Source organism: Nerophis lumbriciformis, linkage group LG01 (assembly GCF_033978685.3).
Source record: "Nerophis lumbriciformis linkage group LG01, RoL_Nlum_v2.1, whole genome shotgun sequence".
NCBI classification, from domain to species: Eukaryota; Metazoa; Chordata; class Actinopteri; order Syngnathiformes; family Syngnathidae; genus Nerophis; species Nerophis lumbriciformis.
This window is the reverse complement of record NC_084548.2, coordinates 29002067-29021214: the sequence shown is the minus strand read 5'-3', so window position 1 is coordinate 29021214 and position 19148 is coordinate 29002067. Positions and strand designations below refer to the sequence as shown.

Sequence of the window (19148 nt, the reverse complement as noted above, 5' to 3'; positions counted from 1 at the left end):
CCGCGCCCGGGAATCATTATTGGTGATTTATCCCCAATTCCAACCCTTGATGCTGAGTGCCAAGCAGAGAGGCAATGGGTCCCATTTTTTATAGTCTCTGTTATGACTCGGCCGGGGTTTGAACCCACAACCTACCGATCTCAGGGCGGACACTCTAACCACGAGGCCACTGAGTAGGTTTTGGCCAGTCAGTGGGACATTTGCAGCAGCCTGTGGTTGCAGAACAATGGCACCGGAGATGGTGGAGGAATGGCTGACTTTGTTTCACGTGACTGCTACAGCAAGTGCCTCTCCTAAGTTGTAATAATAAATTGAGTAGTCAGAGTCTTTCCTATCCTTTTTTATATGCTGTTATACTTAAATTGAAAAGATTTCAATTTTTCTTTAACATGAAACATCCATCTTCTTCTTCAATGTATTCCTGATGTAGTACCACTTATTTCTTACTTGTTCTTTTGTGTGGTTCTGATTCCACAGCATTGACAGCCTCGCACACTTTATCCCAATCAACTCTCTTTAGTTGGCTTGAAACGCCAGATTTTGGCGCGCCTTCACTTCAGCAAGAAGCGCCTCATATTCCTTGTCGGTGAATTTTGATTGGGCAGAGTGTGGGATCTCAGGTACATGGCTATTTCAAATAGGGTTTGCTTCTGTAAATGGGGGTGTGGACAGGCACTCCAACGTGCACTCAATTCCACGTTGATTGGGATGTAAAAAAGAAATGTGCAATTTTTAGTACAAAAGCCACACAACTCTTAAAACATAAGCTCTTAAGAGTCTATCACAGCTGATTTTGGGTAAGAGGTGAGGTACACCCTGGACGGATCTCCATTCAATCAAAGGATACATACAGTACAATTATATACAGACATTCATACTCACTTTTACACCTATGGGCAAGTTACACTGTACAATTAACATAACATGCATGTTTGGTTATGCAATCGCTGGGGTTTGTTTTGTTTGTTTTTTGCAACATTATTCAAAAAGTTATGGGCGGATTTTGATGAAAATTTTAGAAAATGTCCGAACTGGGATAAGGAACAATTAATTTATTCCGTTCAGTTCTACTATGTTAGCTTGCATTCGCGTTACACGCCTCTTGTTCTGTGTGTGTACGCGAGCGTACCCGCCCCCACACACAGAGACAAAAACAGTGGATGACTGGCAAGAGGGTTCATTCCTTTCGTTTCATCCACTATACAATCCCTTGTGTGGTGTTCGGGTCTGTGGGACCCGTTTTCATTTTTTATTAAAAGAAAAATGATACAATTAATTCATTTTTCAAGCAGACATTCACTGACTTTGGCTCATTTTCTGTGAAGTACATATATCAGAATACATATCTAATGACCACACACCATACACCCCCCTTCACATTTATATTACATATAAGATGTCCGGGTCCACACACACACACACACACACACACACACACACACACACACACACACACACACACACACACACACACACACACACACACACACACACACACACACAGCAGCCCTAGACAAGAGGACGACAGAGTGTAGGTAAACATAACATCGGAGGGTCAAATGTGCAAGAAAATGAGAGCAGACAGCATTGACAAACAATGTTGCAACCTTGTGTGGGAACCGCAGGTGCAGAAACACAAAAGAAGAATCCCTGTGGGATGCAGAAACTGGCAGAGAAATTTTCCGTGCAACGTTCATATTGTTGTTACTCAGCCAGCGTTTGTGGGTCTGATGGACCCGTTGCATTTTGTGGCTTTTAATGCCTCACAATCAAACACTTGTATGTTAAAATACTGAACAAATGTTTATTGGGATAAGGTAAACATCTGTTCAGAATTTGAACATAAAAGTGTTTGATTGTGAGGCATTAAAAGCCACAAAATGTAACGGGTCCATCAGACCCACAAACGCTGACTGAGTAACAACAATATCGGGACGGCGTGGCGAAGTTGGTAGAGTGGCCGTGCCAGCAATCGGAGGGTTGCTGGTTACTGGGGTTCAATCCCCACCTTCTACCATCCTAGTCATGTCCGTTGTGTCCTTGGGCAAGACACTTCACCCCTTGCTCCTGATGGCTGCTGGTTAGCGCCTTGCATGGCAGCTCCCGCCATCAGTGTGTGAATGGGTGAATGTGGAAATACTGTCAAAGCGCTTTGAGTACCTTGTAGGTAGAAAAGCGCTATACAAGTATAACCCATTTATTTATTTATAATATGAACATTACACAAGGATTAAAAAGTTATGGGGGGATTTTCATCAAAGGTTCAGGAAATTTCTGTAATGAGCTATGGAACACGTCATTACATTGTGGGGCTGATCCAGGTCATTTGTATTACGTTATCTTACGTTTAGTGCACGAGTGCATAAGGATAACTTGTGTCGTAAACGAAATCAAATACAATCAAGTCAGTTGTAATGATAGGCCCTTTTTAATTTAGTATTTAGAATACAGTATAAATATGAAGAATATGCCGTGGGACAATACAAAATAAGCTGGCCGGACTCTGGCCACACCTGACTTAAGTGAAGTAAATGTGTGATGCAAGACCAGAGAAGCATTTAAAGTATTAACCCACACACATTTTTTTTATGTCAGCTGTGCTACTTAGCAGTCTTGTCACAGCCCCTCCCTCTCTGAGATCGTCCTCGTCGGAGGTGTGGCTGTGTGGAGGACATGTGATGGAGACCACGTGTTCTGTTCTGAATTCTGATACTCTTCTTGGGGAGTCTTGGCCTTTGTTCCATAGCCATTCTTTCCCGCTTTGACCTGCCTGGAGGCAAAAGTGTGGCCGCCACGGCCCGCCTCCGCACTGTTTCGCGTTTAAGGGTCTGTGCTGAGTCCGTACTGAGCATGCTCATGGCAACATGACCGCTGATGGAGGAGGTGGTATCTAATAACCTGTGACTTTTGGCCCTGGAAGAGTCTACATCCCCTGACAATCTCTCAGCATTTAGGTCCGGGCTCAGACTTCGGAACAGCTGACGAACACATGACGGCAAGGGCCCAGAGAGGGGGGAACTTTTAGTTCCCACAAAACCTTTGGGAGGGTTCTTTATGATGCGATTGCTACGGTGATCATAGAAGCACACTGGAAAAGGTTTATATTTGACATTCGAGCTCTGAAAGTCTAGTGGACGCTGCCTTCTTCTGCTGCGTTTAGGGGCGGACCCTGCAGCAGATGTGTAGAGGGGGGCGGGAAATGTCGGAGAACAGAGAAGGTGGACCAGGGAGGTACTGGCCTGCAGAGGCGTGATGATGGGGGAGTACGAAGGCGGGAGACGCTTACATTGCACCTCAGGAGTTCTTTCTGTTCCAAGGAGAGGCACCGATTTGGGAGTGGCCTGCGTGGCTGGTTGATTGACAGTGGGGACAACAAAGTGGATGGTCTGAGTGCTGTGACTCACTTTCACTACCTGAGGAAAAGATGAACACATTTCATTCACCAAAACCCTTTATGATGTTTCAGTCTCACTCACTTGACACCTGGACGCCATCCTAAAGCACCGCCTCTTTCTGACTTCCTCCTCATGGGTGTTCAGCAGAGGAAGGAAAACTATGTCTGACGCTGCTTCCGTCTGACCACGCCTACTCCTGTGTTTGCTTCCGGTGCCAAACCTTAAAAGATGTCATCACACAGCTGAGTCAGTAAATCAGATTTCTTTCACTACGTTACAGCCTAATCACTAAATTGTTAATGCTCTGTTACACATGACTGTAACATAATGTATCAGTGCTTCTCCTACCATTATATAATTAGCCACCCCTGTCCCCCAAAAATGTCAAGTTGATTTTATTTTAATTGCATGCAGTTAGATCCCAACAGAAGTAGTTTTGTACAAATAAATATTTCAATCTTATTTTCATACATCGTGTAATTTCTGTCATCATACGCAAGTTTAATATGTATCGTCTGTTCTCTGTATCACTTGTGGAGGAGCAATAACATTTATTTTGACATTGGGGACACTCCCAGCCCAAAATTGTAAACCTAGAGACACATGTTTAAAAAAGTTTAAAATACAGTTAGCATGTAGTCTAAAATACATTAGCTTATATGTAGCATGTGCTGTAGATTAATTTACACTGCTAGCATGTCATTTATAATACAGTTAACATATAAAAACACTGTTAGTTTATAGTTAGCATAATATTCAAAATCCACAGTTCACACCAGGGGTCCCCAAACTACGGCCCGCGGGCCGGATCCGGCCCCCCAGCATCCAAAATCCGGCCCACGGGAAGTCCCAAGTTTAACAAAAAGTTGTATTTTAATCCATTTTCTACTGCTTGTTACTCTTGGTGTCTCCTATCCGCTCAGGCAAATCATATTGTCTAAAAATGAATTTTCCCATCGATAACGTGACAATGTTAAATGTTGATGAACATCAATGTTAATTGATGTTAAATGACAAAACAGAATATAAAGACAATGTATATATACATATATATATATATATATATATATATATATATATATATATATATATATATATATATATATATATATATATATATACACATACATACATACATACATACATACATACATATATATATATATATATATATATATATATATATATATATAAATACAGCCTGGCCCCCGAGTCAAAAAGTTTGGGGACCCCTGGTTTACACTGTCAGCATGTAGCGGTAGTTTAAAATGTGTATCAGTCACATAGTGCATTTGTTACTGAGCAGGTAATAAAAATCATGTGACCTTGCTAGTGACTCGCTGTCGAAGCAGCAGACAAAACGACCTTGTCTGAACTGCAGGACCAGCTCGTCCACCTTCTTCTTGTCTTCCGCTTCAATCTGGGTCCATGTCTTCCCTCTGAAGGATTCTGGAAAATGCTGTGGTATCGTCTCTTCTTCTGGTACACCACAAAATACTTGGGCCACACGTTGCTCACTGTGGAGGACGGAGTCGAGCTGGTGGGAGTACAACTGGTCTGTCAGGTCTACCTGGACATCAGTCAGATGGCTGAAGTCCCTCACCTGCGTCTGGACATGGGACTGCATCTACAAACGCATTGTAGCCTTAAAACATGAAGACCTGACTCGGTCCTTTTTTCGTCCTTCTCACCTGTACAGGGGAGTCCCAGTCCGAGTGTGTTTGAAGAGACTGAGGCGGACTAATGTGAAAGCTCTCCGTCTCCTCTTGAGGACAGGTGATCAAACTGTCTCCATGACAGTATGTTTGGATCACCTGGAGGCCAAACCAAACAGGTCATTTGGATTTATGCAAAGGTGAACAGGAGCTCAACCAGAGAACTCGAACAATCTATTTTATATCATCAAAAAAGACAACAACAAAAACTCACAAACAAACCTCTTCAATAGTTTGGTCCAGGTCAGTGTGCGGAGGCACAATGTTAGCTGCCAACTGTTGCTTCTGCCAGCTTTGCCAATGCTGTGGCACAGGGACAGACAGGGACCGTGTACCAGCATCTGCACCCTTGGGTGAAGGGTTTTTCCTCCTGTCAGTTTTCCTGTGTGCCTTCCGGTGCACAGGTGGCTTAGCCTGATGTTTAGACAGATGTGTATGCCCTGAGGTAACGCTCATTGCGTAATTCTGCTCTTCTGCTGGTGAAGAATGTCTGTGCCTTCTTTTCTCTAACTGGCTACCAGGACCAGAATCTTCTTCTGGATTAGTCATGTGATCAGACACATTGTCTGAGCTGGGCAAGTGGTCCCGGGTACCCAACATCCAGCTGTCGTTATCAGACAAACACACTTCATCAAGCACCTCCCTCGGCAAAAGAGGACTGGAGACTGACGGAAGGTCTGCGTCTGATGGTCTTATAGACGCAAATACACAGAAAAAAAAAGAATTAATCATGTCAACTACAAATCCTTAGAGAATTTCACAGTAATATTTTTATTTGACAATTGATAGAAAATGTAAAGCTTTTCTTTAGTAGAAGTGTTTTCTGGAATCCTAAATTGATTTAATTGTTTTTTTATGCAGCACTAGATGACAACAACAATGGGAGCATAAACGTCCATCCATTCATTTTCTACCGCTTGTCCCTTTCGGGTTCGCGCAGGAGTGCTGGAGCCTATCTCAGCTGCATTCGGGCGGTAGGCGGGGTACACCCTGGACAAGTCGCCACCCCACGCAGGTCCAACACAGATAGACAGACAACATTCACACTCACATTCCCACACTAGGGCCACTTTAGTGTTGCCAATCAACCTATCCCCAGGTGCATGTCTTTGGAGGTGGGAGGAAGCCACGCAATCACGGGGAAAACATGCAAAATACACACAGAAAGACCCCGAGCCCGGGGATCAAACCCAGAACCTTCGTATTGTGAGGCACACGTACTAACCCCTGTTTCACCGTGCTGCCCTGGGAGCATAAACAAATGCGTACAATTTTGTTCAGCATATTGTATATAGCGCTAATTCAAAACAGAAGTTATCTCAAAGCATTCCCAAGAAAGTCAAGTAGATTTCATTTCATTTTCCATACAGTGCAAGATGATAAAGATGATTATAGTGCCCCTAATTGACTTGGCATGCACCAAAATACACGCACACAAATGACGTATGTGCAACTATGCCAGGGCCCAGACTGAGAAAGAAACAAGTGGATCGTGAGAATTAGTGGCCGTAAGTGGGGGAAACTTAATAAAAAGTATACTTTGAAATAGGGCTGAACGACTTTGGAAAATACAACTAGAACAAGTTCTGTACATAAGTCAGTAGTCGGTCATAGTAAATAATTTAAACAACATCAGCAATCATCTTTTTAAATCCCTCATTTGCATTGGCACTAGGCGTATCGATCTACATACTGATAGTATTAATACCAAGGTGGGTATTGGTATCGGATCAATACTGGCCTGATGGGATCAATATTTTAGTTGCAAGTATGTCAGTGCAAACTGACCTAATTTTTCACGAATATTTGCCTCCAATGACAGCTATGTTTTTGTTGACATTTTTGTATTTTGTTATTTGGCTCTAGTCACTTTTTTTCTTAAATAATTGTTTGTATTTGAATGAAACAAGGGAGTTATTTTAATGAATACCTTGTTTGGGATTGTTGCATTTATGTATACCTTTTTTATTTTACTAAAAAAAAATTATTGTGTTATCATAGTCATAATGAACTAACTAAAGGCAAATTCACAAAATGTTTCAATGATAATAGAATAGAATAAAAAGTACTTTATTGATCCCTGGGGGAAATTCAGCACCACAGTTCGCTCACAATAAACATTAAACACTAAGGTATTTTTTTACATGTGAATAATATAAATACAGTCTATTATACAGCATTATTCACATGTGAATAATATAAATACAGTGTATTATACATCCAAGTGCAGTCAAAAAGGAACATATGCATTATACAATCTGGTGACATTTCAAGTCAAAGTATTGGTATCAGTATCAGCGATACTAGTGCTTATTTTTTGATATTGGATCGATACCAAAATTCCTAGTATCGCCCACCCTTAATTGGTACTGTCACTATCCGACCGGTTCCAGGAGACCTGATTGGGCAATTTTGCTAATTGTTCACAATCATTATTAGTGACAAGAACACATCCATCCATCCATCCATTTTCTACCACAGAGGGAGGGTGGGATCTGGAGCCTTTCCCAGCTGCATTGGGGCGGAAGGCAGCGTACACCCTGGACAAGTCGCCACCTCATCGCAGGGCCAAAAGATAGACAGAGAAGCATTCACACACTAGGGACAATTTAGTGTATCAGCCAAACCCCAGGTACATTTTCTTTTGGGATTCTAAAGAGGATAAAAAACGCTTCCAAAATGTGATGAATGGGAGTCACTGTTGTAGCCTTCAAAGCCGTCTAAAACAACTTCAAAACCCTCCATCAAAGTTTTATATACAAACTGCAAGTGTATATAAATAATAGTACCAGACACGTTCATAACAATATAATATGTTCAATATTTACCGTACTTTGGTCATTTTATGTATTAACGGAACATCTTTCCTAAGCACATTCATTTCCATTTCCATAGCAACGCATTTCTGACTTCCTGAAACAAATCTGTGTTCTTACTAGGAATGTAACAATATCAAAATCTCACGGTACGATATTATCATGGTATTAAGGCCATGGTACGATAATATTGTGGTACATGGCCCCCCCAAAACAAAGACATAAACATGCCATAGTGCGTAAAATGAAGCAGCAGGAATGTTTAGGATAAACACACTTACTGTAATTGAACACAAACATAATGCTAAAATGCTCTAATCATATCTATTACTACAAACATGTATTTTTAAGTGCAAACAATTGTACGGAAACATCCAGTGTGTCTCTCAACTTTTACTTTAAAGTTAAAGTTAAAGTTAAAGTTAAAGTACCAATGATTGTCACACACACACACTAGGTGTGGCGAGATTATTCTCTGCATTTGACCCATCACCCTTGATCACCCCCTGGGAGGTGAGGGGAGCAGTGGGCAGCAGCGGTGGCCGCGCCCGGGAAGCAGTGTCCTTTATCGTGGCCTTTTTTTCTAGCCGTTTTGAAAATGCAGTTTCTCAGACAAGTTGACTCACATTTTAACTTTTAATAAAGTAAATACCTCACAAATTGATGTTTAACTTCATCTTTTACGGGTGATGGTAGCTTATCAAGTAGTTCAGTGTGCAGCAGTTGCTTTCCCTTGGCACGGCGCGCCTTGGCTAAGACTGTTTTGGCTTGGAACACTCGAGACAAACGTGGCGCACGTTATTACTCCACCACAGAGGTTATGTTTTTGCCCGGGTTAGCTTAGCTGTTTGTTAGCAACATAACTTTAAAAATTATGAATGGATTTTGAAAAAAAAAAAATTCCTCTATTATCTACTACAAAGTAGAACACTTCACTTCCAGCTTTCTGTTTCGGTAGACGCCCCGCATTGCGGACTGCGCTGCCCATGGAGTTTCTGGGAGATGTAGTTTATTATCAGACCCATCCCATCCATCCATCCATTTTCTACCGCTTATTCCCTTTGGGGTCGCGGGGGGTGCTGGAGCCTATCTCAGCTACAATCGGGCGGAAGGCGGGGTACACCCTGGACAAGTCGCCACCTCATCGCAGGGCCAACACAGATAGACAGACAACATTCACACTCACATCCACACACTAGGGCCAATTTAGTGTTGCCAATCAACCTATCCCCAGGTGCATGTTTTTGGAAGTGGGAGGAAGCCGGAGTACCCGGAGGGAACCCACGCAGTCACGGGGAGAACATGCAAACTCCACACAGAAAGATCCAGACCCGCCAAAGTAAAAGAGCCAGAACATAATTACACACCAAGTTTTCGTTTGATACCGTCACGCGTCATGGTATTATTGAGAAGATTTTTAAACCGCTATACCGCCGTACTTACAAAACCGTTACAGCCCTAGTTTCTACAACCGGAAACAAACTTGTGTTCTAATCACGGCAGACTTGGTAACAGACAACAAAGATTATTATTTTTGGACAAATGAGGATTCACAATATACAGAGGATGAACTGCTGGTTATAGAAGCGAGCACGAAGTGAGGCTAAAACATTGGAGCAGACAGAAGCCAAGAGGATGAGGCCGGCATGATTTGACGGTGTCAATGTGGAACTTGGAGCCAAGTTATGCCGACATAAAGGACGTACTTACCAAAGTCACTTTGAAAAAACTTCCCTGACCAGCTGTACCAAACAGACAACTGTCCATCGAGTGAGTCACTATAATATTGATCATGATACATGCAGCACATCATGCTTGTTATCTGTGTTAGTGAGCACTTCTTCTTTGCCAAGATAAACCATCCCACCTCCCAGGTGTGGCATATCAAGATGTTAAACAGCATGATTATTGCACAGGTGTGCCTTAGGCTGCCCACAATAAAAGGCCACGCTGAAATGTGCAGTTTTATCACACGGCACAATGCCACAGATGTCGCAGGTTTTAAGGGAGCGTGCAGTTGGCATGCTGACTTTAGGAATGTCCACCAGAGCTGTGGACTGTTTTTCAGTCAGTACAGATTGGTGTCCTATCGCATTGTGTTGTGCATTACAAACTCAAACGCCATTCAGCTGCAGACGCAAAAGCTAGTTTACCTCTAGCTTATGGCTAATGCTGTCGCAAGACGATGTATTTCTACGCTAGGTCAACAATTCCTCAGTGTTCGCTCTTACTAAAACAATGTCACCAAAGCTTGGTTATTAGGTTACGGAATGTAAATTAATTATTGTTGGCGGTTTTTGGATGCATTTTAAAGGGATATAGAGGCAGAATGGATTGCTCTCATTTACTGCATTGCCAGCCACAAAGAACGAGCCAATTTTTACAAAAAAAATAATAATAATAACTTTTGTCTTCTTGTCTCTCATTAGGATTGTGAGCAATAGGTAATATAAAAAAACAAAAGTGCAGTTCCCCTTTAAATATTAATTTTGTTAAAGGAGGCACTTAATTTAAATCTTTATCTGCGGCCTAGCAAAAATAATAATTTAAAAAACTGTCAGTATTGGGAATGGATGTATTTGATGTAAATAAAATAGTAAAACAATATGAATTTCTTTGCCATTTAAAACTGCTAAACAAATCATTCAGGTTTCTGTAAGAATATGTATGGTTTAAAAATAAATAATGTATTCTTAAATAACAGTAGTTTTGTTTTCTATGTAATATTTTACAAACCCCGTTTCCATATGAGTTGGGAAATTGTGTTAGATGTAAATATAAACGGAATACAATGATATGCAAATTATTTTCAACCCATATTCAATTGAATGCACTACAAAGACAAGATATTTGATGTTCAAACTCATAAACTTTATTTTTTTTTTGCAAATAATAACTTAGAATTTCATGGCTGCAACACGTGCCAAAGTAGTTGGGAAAGGGCATGTTCACCACTGTGTTACATGGCCTTTCCTTTTAACAACACTCAGTAAACGTTTGGAAACTGAGGAGACATATTTTTTAAGCTTCTCAGGTGGAATTCTTTCCCATTCTTGCTTGATGTCCAGCTTAAGTTGTTCAACAGTCCGGGGGTCGCCGTTGTGGTATTTTAGGCTTCATAATGTGCCACACATTTTCAATGGGAGACAGGTCTGGACTACAGGCAGGCCAGTCTAGTACCCGCACTCTTTTACTATAAAGCCACGTTGATGTAACACGTGGCTTGGCATTGTCTTGCTGAAATAAGCAGGGGCATCCATGGTAACGTTGCTTGGATGGCAACATATATTGCTCCAAAAGCTGTATGTACCTTTCAGCATTAATGGCGCCTTCACAGATGTGTAAGTTACCCATGTCTTGGGCACTAATACACCCCCATACCATCACAGATGCTGGCTTTTCAACTTTGCGCCTATAACAATCCGGATGGTTCTTTTCCTCTTTGGTCGACGTCCACAGTTTCCAAAAACAATTTGAAATGTGGACTCGTCAGACCACAGAACACTTTTCCACTTTGTATCAGTCCATCTTAGATGAGCTCAGGCCCAGCAAAGCCGACGGTTTTCGCCTTGCATAGGAGAGTTTTAACTTGCACTTACAGATGTAGCGACCAACTGTAGTTACTGACAGTGGGTTTCTGAAGTGTTCCTGAGCCCATGTGGTGATATCCTTTACACACTGATGTCGCTTGTTGATGCAGTACAGCCTGAGGGATCGAAGGTCACGGGCTTAGCTGCTTACGTGCAGTGATTTCTCCAGATTCTATGAACCCTTTGATGATATTACGGACCGTAGATGGTGAAATCCCTAAATTCCTTGCAATAGCTGGTTGAGAAAGGTTTTTCTTAAACTGTTCAACAATTTGCTCACGCATTTGTTGACAAAGTGGTGACCCTCGCCCCATCCTTGTTTGTGAATGACTGAGCATTTCATGGAATCTACTTTTATACCCAATCATGGCACCCACCAATTTGCCTGTTCACCTGTGGGATGTTCCAAATAAGTGTTTGATGAGCATTCCTCAACTTTATCAATATTTATTGCCACCTTTCCCAACTTCTTTGACACGTGTTGCTGGCATCAAATTCTGAAGTTAATGATTATTTGCAAAAAAAAATCTTTATCAATTTGAACATCAAATATGTTGTCTTTGTAGCATATTCAACTGAATATGGGTTGAAAATGATTTGCAAATCATTGTCCATCCATCCTTGTATTCCGTTTATATTTACATCTAACACAATTTCCCAACCCATTTGGAAACGGGGTTTGTATATGACATTGTTACTGAAATAATGATTACAAAAAAAAGAAAACCAAACAGTGAACAAACATACTGTAATTAAACAATGAATTAAACATTTAACACAAGTTGACAGGAAGTGACATAGTCTTTACACATACGTGGACTGATCGGGTCTTCTAGTACCAGTCGTGTAGTGACGGGTACACTTGGTGACTGTACCGAGATGGCGAGCGATTGATAATGTATGCTAGCTGCACTCATCGGCGGCAGAAAAAGCTTGTCGTATTTTATTGTTGTCTTCAATGCCATTTTGATCATGACCATAATACACTGACACAATATTTACTTTATCTTTTCATTATTTGGTAGACAAGCTTAGGTATTTAAACACATAAAACACTGCAATGCCGACTTCGCTTCTTCCCTGCTGCCTTTATCACATCACAATTAAATTGCAAATGCAATTAATCGTTCAGCCTTGAATTAAAATATCATGGGAGAAAGAGAGTACCGGTACACTGAAAGACTGGGTCAAACTTGCAGGTGAAAAATGTCTCGAGAGTATCTTGCCGATTGTGCAAGTGTGACATTATTACATCATGCGAATTTTAGAGCCAAGAAGCACACAAAAAACAAGTTAATGACCTGTCAGATGTCGATCAGTGCTGTTGATCATCTTGGTGAACTTATTGGATCTATCTCAACAAACAATGATGTCAAACTACATTGTACAAAATGTACTGTTAATTACCTGTGTATTCGCTGGAGTTAGTTACTTAGTAGGTCTGAATTCTGGATATTTTTTTATGATTCTTACTATTGGAAGATAGGGCCTGGCAGAGGTATGCGCTTTTCAAGTGATTTTGTAGTTTTGTGCATTTGTTATTTCTACAATGTTCCACAGGCCCATAAAAAACGTGCTGCGGTCCACAAATGGGCGACGGGCCGCACTGTGGACCAGAAGTTAGTGTGCATTATTGCCAAGCGGGTTTCTAACAATAGGTACATCTCCAACTACGGGCATGGAATGCACAACAAAGTCTTCTCAGTCAGCATGCAAAAATAGTGAGCCATAAGAATAGTGTGTATGGTGTAGTGTTTAGGATTTCTTACCTGGTATCGTTGTAGCAGTGTGGGTGGTGCAACAAGACATCCTGCAGGAAACGTTCCAGTAGAGTCTCATTGCCGGAGCGGCTGTCAGAGAAGGAAATACTGCGAGACGCCCTGGAGGACGCTCCAACACAATCCAGGTGTCTGAGACTGGATAGATGCTGAAGATAAGAGTACCAATGTAAATATAGAAACAATAATATAAAGAATATGCCTATGACAAAGTGATTCAAGTTCATACTGGAAACAACACAGTTGACTGAAAAAAGGCCACTAAATCCAAATGAAGAGGGGTCATTTCATATATGTGATCGCTTCTCCACAGGTGATACAGAGATCAGGTGATGAAAATGCATGCATGATCTTAAAATTTTTATAAATTTAGATCAACAAGATATGACAACAGTATTGTTTATCAAAAAATGTTTAGACATGTTTTATATAAAAGTATTCTTAAGTTACTTCATATAACTTTTTGTGAATTGGGGCTATAAACAGTTAACAAAATATAAACGATCAGTATCAGCCGATATTTTTGAAAAGGCTAGATGGAACAGCACAGCAGCAGAAAGTAGGCAGCTATTAACATGAAATCCATCCATCCATTTTCTACCGCTTGTCCCTTTTGGGTTCGCGGGGGGTGCTGGAGCCTATCTCAGCTGCATTCGGGCGGAAGGCGGGGTACACCCTGGACAAGTCGCCACCTTAACATGAAATTAACAAGTAAATGAATAAGAGTCTAGAGAGAAGATAATATAACAACTGTTGTTGTCTCAGCATTGTCGCAGCCAGAAGTATACGACACGTAAGAGGGCAGATCGATCCATGATTTGGTGGTGTCGAGTATGTCGACACCAAGGATAATATCAATATATGAACTAGAGTGATTAGATAAATATTTTTATTTCCATCCATCTTCTTCCGCTTATCCAAAATCCGGTCGCTGGGGCAGAAGCCTAAGCAAAAAAGCCAGACTTTCCTCTCCCCAGCCAGTTTGTGTAGCTCCTCCCGGGTGATCCCAAGGTGTTCCCATGTCAGCTGGGAGACATAGTCTCTCCAACGTGTACTGGGTCTTCCCCGTGGCAAACTATTGGTCGGACACAGCCTAAACACCTCCACAGGGAGGCGTCCAGGGGGCATTCTGATTGTTGTTAAATAGAGGAAACCACCATCCCAGAATGCCAATCCAGAGGCACTGCCCCCGATGTCCACACAATGCTGAGTGTCCATGCTTCAAACAGAGTTGACATCTAAACAAACGCAACATGGCTGACTAACAGACTGATAAGTCATATGTCACCTGATCCAGGTCGCTGTAAAGGACTTGGCAGTAGGTGCAGTATCCCCGTTTGCATGGGGGGCATCTGGACGGCCCTTGCTGAGACTCCGCCCACATCCTGTGATATATGTTCAAAACATAATGTCATCATCTGTCACTAAACATTGTGCTTAAAAAATTGCAATTTTGCTAAAAGATCATTCCATGGCATACACACCTGTCAACTTTTGCATTTTAAAATATGGGTAATAATGATTTTAATCTGTACATTATATTTTTTCTCTATAAAATGTGTTTTGTGTTTTATGTTTTGGGTGTCTGAAACAGTTTAATTGTATTTACATTATTTTTTTATGGGACAAAGTTGCTTCAGTATTGGTCTGATTACACAACTCCTAGAAAACATTATGAAATCACCAGATGTTAATTTAATTGATTCAATTTGTAAAAAAAAAAATAAAAAAAATATGATGGAATAAGAGATATGACATAAAAATTATATTAATGGTATTATTAATGGTAACTTTTTTGGCTTTAAGAAACACTCAAATAAATCGAGAATCTAAACTCCGGTAGTCAATAACAGTTTATTTTACAGATCAAGTAGAGTGAAAAAATTAAGAATCACTCAATTATGAGAAAACATTAATGGAATCACCCATACATTTTTATTTCCACAGACAACACCTGTATCAGATTAAATATGTTCATCGGTTAAAAAGGAGAGCTGTCATCAGGTGGATTGATATGAATCATGGCTCCAACACTGGAGATGTCGATTGAAACAAGGAGATGAATGTCAAACTTTTTCATATCACACGATGTTACAAAATATGTTGATTGTTCACAATCAGCTGTGTGTCTAAAATCTGAACCAAGTACAAACAACATGTGAAGGTTGTAAAAGGCAAGAGACTACTGGTAGACCAAGGAAAACATCAAACTGTCAAGACAGGAAACTTAAAGCAATATGTCTTGAAAACAGAAAAATACAAAAATGCAAAACGAAAAACCGTCATTAAAACCGGCACATAATCAAACAAAGTTACAAACAATAATTTAACTGTTTCTGACGACCACAATTTTTTTTGTATTATTTTGTTTATCGTTACTTAAAGGTAAAACATTGCTAATTAAAATGACTATAGTTTTGTGTCATGTCTAGGCCAGGGTATACCTACACGTACTTAATGGTGGCAGCCCACCATGGCAAAATAAAAGTCACCACAACTTAAAAATGTGTGATTTTATGTTAAAAGAATTAATAGTAAAATAATGTATACATTGATATATATATATATATATATATATATATATATATATATATATATATATATATATACACATATATATATACATACATATATATATATATATATATATATATATACAGTATAATTATAGTGTAATACATTTGGAGGGGTTCTCATCTTTTTGTAACTGTTAATTACAAGAGACACATACATCAGCGTGGACCTATGTTAGCTTTATTTTTCAACTCACTTACGTAACAACTTGCACACTGTACGTAACATTTATGCAACTGTGCCACAGCGTACACGTAAATTCTGTTCTTCCACAATCGCTAATTCTTAGGAATCATAGTAAATATACTTATATCTTCAAATATTACATACAGCTTATTATTTGCGGACTATTGACTGGTGATGGATTGAAAATTTGCCCGCCGAACTGAAATAGCGATGCCGAAACTGGCTATTGTTTGATCTATGTGCAAATAAATATTATAGAGGACAGTGGTGGCTTTTACGGAGTGTAAATGTAGTTGGAGCAGCAGCACAAAGCAAGTGTATTGTCAGGCTTGCTGCAGCTCTTGCTGTTCGTCTTAAGGGACAAAAGTGTCTCTAAACCAGGGGTGTCAAACGTACGGCCCACGGGCCTAATATGGCCCGCGAACAGGTTTAATCCAGCCTGCAAAGTGAGTTTACTATGTATAAAAATTAGCTGCAATTTTTTTTATGAAAGAAACTGCAGTTCTAAATTATTCCACTAGATGTCACAATAGCAATACCAGTGTAACCCACATCCATCTATCCATCCATTTACTACCGCCTTTTCCCTTCGGGGTCGCGGGGGGCGCTGGAGCCTATCTCAGCTACAATCGGGCGGAAGGCGAGGTACACCCTGGACAAGTCGCCACCTCATCATAAGGCCAACACAGATAGACAGACAACATTCACACTCACATTCTCACACTAGGGCCAATTTAGTGTTGCCAATCAACCTATCCCCCCCCCCCCCCCCCCACATCACACCTTTAAAGATGATGTGTCATCTGACTTTAAGCGCCCTCAGGATTGGCTGCCGCTACTCCAATTAACGCAGGTGCACGCAATCAGCAGCTCCTGTTGTGGCTGGCAGCAGGCTTATGCTGTAGCGACGCACAATACCTCCTTTTATTGTAAAGACAATGTCTTTACAATAAAAGTCAACATGACCATCATCTTTGCAGTTAGAGTTCATGCAGCGCTCGCAATTGGTTGACGGTGTGCACTCTGAACTCCATTGTAAAAATGTGTGTTTCTACATTTGTTGTTTGCCCTATTTTATTTTATGCTTAAATCTAGCATGTTCACATTGGTTAAGTTTGTAGTTCTTACCTTGATTTCGGCTATGGTGTCATTTTGATAACTGTTTTTATAGTATAATTGTAATATTTGAATGATGATAAATGAATGTGTTGTGGCAGTTGTGGATGTCAGGAATGTGGAGGTTTGAGGAAACACCCGGTTGCTTTTCCAAACATGTCTTTAATGGTGAACTGCCAACATGAGATTGCTGAATAGGAAGTGCTTAAAGTTTACTGGTTTTGTAAAAACACTGACAAAGTCTAAGTTCATTATGTTCTTAATGTTTTTAAAACTGCACCAATGTTTTCCTCAGAATGTTCGACTAACATGAAGTGTTTGCCAAGAAGATTATTTGTAATGTGTGCATTTTCAGAATGTGCTTGTTCTATTTTTGGTCGAAGTAAAACAAAACAATTTTAAAGTTGTCTTTATTTTTAAATTATGTCATGATTTTACCAGTCAGGCCCGCTTGGGAATAGATTTTGCTCCATGCGGCCTCTGAGCTAAAATGCGTATGACACTTCTGCGGTCTAAACACAAGTACAGTCTCCAATAACACCAGAAAATGATGCTAGATTTATTGCTCATCGTTTTTAATAAAGAAAAAGTCATTAAAATGATTGAAGATGCCTCTGGGAAATGAATTCTCAAGTAAATTTTACAATATGCAGCAACAATAAAAAATAAAAACACACACATATATATATATATATACATTCTCTAAGCAAAAAAATACATGAAAAATATATTACTAAATAACAGATTTGTTTATAAATGTGTGTACATGTTTTTAGCCTTTTTAAATATTGTTGACCACGCCTCCACCGCCACAAGTATGTTAACAACCTAGGGTAAAACCTATGTGCTTTTTTCTACTAAATTAAATTGAACGAAAATCCCCCGAAACTAGCGATTTCATACTTTTTGCCAGGGGTTGTATACAGACTATGTCACTATGATTAAACCACTAGTTATTTTAGCAGCAAATATGTGTTGGTTTTAACTGTAGCTGACTTAATATCACTCACATATAGGTCTGGTAGTTTACGGTCGTCTGGTTAAACCCAAAAGCAAACCAAAGACAATTCTGCATGACCTGAAAAGTCCGAATGTAAATACGGTACAGTATTGTTGCCATTCCCTAGCCGGCTCAATTATCATATTCGTTTTTTATAGAAGTGTTTAAGGCTGAACTTCACGATCATGAGTAGGACATCCGTTAAACAGATGGAGTCACCTGAATGAGCCAATTCCTTCTCCCTATATCCATCAAACTCAAAGACACAACAGGACATATTCTTATCCGTGGTCGCTTAAGTCGGTGAAGAATTTGACAAAATAACAGCCACTCCGCGACCAATGACAGGTGAGTCAAAGCGATATTTCTCTCCCAGTTAGTCTTACTGCCCAATAACGCTGGCGTATATGACGTGTGGCACAACATAAATCTCAACTTTAATCGGTTTCTTGGACCCAAGTTAACCCGGGATAACCACGTGACGTAGTACAATGCGTGTCAACACGAGGTAGTAGTCGGCTAGTGTGTCTTGTTTATTGTATTAACACGCCATCGCAAGGAACAATAAATAGGCTTTTACCTTGTTTTACTTTCAGAGAGTACGACACCATTTTCCGCCGCGCGCTGTCTGTTTCCGGTTCTTCTTCTTCGGCGACTTGACGCGCAATGATCTGCTACCACTAACAGGCCAAACGGAGAATTACAAAGACGTTCATTAACACGAAGTTGGGCAACAAATACTCTATACATTTGAAACGAACCATAAGGGGTAATATTAAACGCAGTTCAACAAAAGTCACTTTCCAACTAAAAGCATATACTTCTGATTTATTCAGAAATGAATGAGCTACATGTCATTAACTGGACAGGAACATTATGTAGGCTGTATACAATCATTGTGAGCAGTGCAATGTATCCTAAACACATTCCACAAGATGTTAGCATTGTACAAGCTAAACAAAATGCCACACAAAAATC

General features: G+C 40.3%; 1 protein-coding gene across 3 annotated transcripts; it reads right to left on the bottom strand.

Annotated features, from left to right (window-relative positions):
• Positions 1-2233: 2233 nt before the first annotated feature.
• On the bottom strand, positions 2234-19148 carry zdbf2 (zinc finger, DBF-type containing 2). 3 transcript variants are annotated; one of them, XM_061978668.1, is made up of 9 exons: positions 18751-19148; positions 14583-14679; positions 13286-13443; positions 5333-5801; positions 5087-5209; positions 4914-5022; positions 4721-4844; positions 3477-3615; positions 2234-3413 (listed from the first exon to the last, which is right to left on the bottom strand). In XM_061978668.1, exons 1-9 carry the CDS (start codon positions 18918-18920, stop codon positions 2601-2603), a joined length of 2202 nt encoding a protein of 733 aa, XP_061834652.1. In that variant the 5' UTR covers positions 18921-19148; the 3' UTR covers positions 2234-2600. The 3 variants fall into 3 exon arrangements, with proteins under 3 accessions (XP_061834652.1, XP_061834651.1, XP_061834649.1); XM_061978667.1 differs by having other exon boundaries at positions 4721-4932; positions 4999-5022; XM_061978665.1 differs by having other exon boundaries at positions 2235-3413; positions 4721-5022.

Coding starts and splice junctions, on each gene's coding strand:
- zdbf2 (XM_061978665.1), bottom strand. CDS start 18,920: ATGTATAGAGTATTTGTTGCCCAACTTCGTGTTAATGAACGTCTTTGT. Junction 5,023..5,086: donor ACTGGGACTCCCCTGTACAG/GTGAGAAGGACG, acceptor ATGCGTTTGTAG/ATGCAGTCCCATGTCCAGAC. Junction 3,414..3,476: donor GGATGGCGTCCAGGTGTCAA/GTGAGTGAGACT, acceptor TCTTTTCCTCAG/GTAGTGAAAGTGAGTCACAG.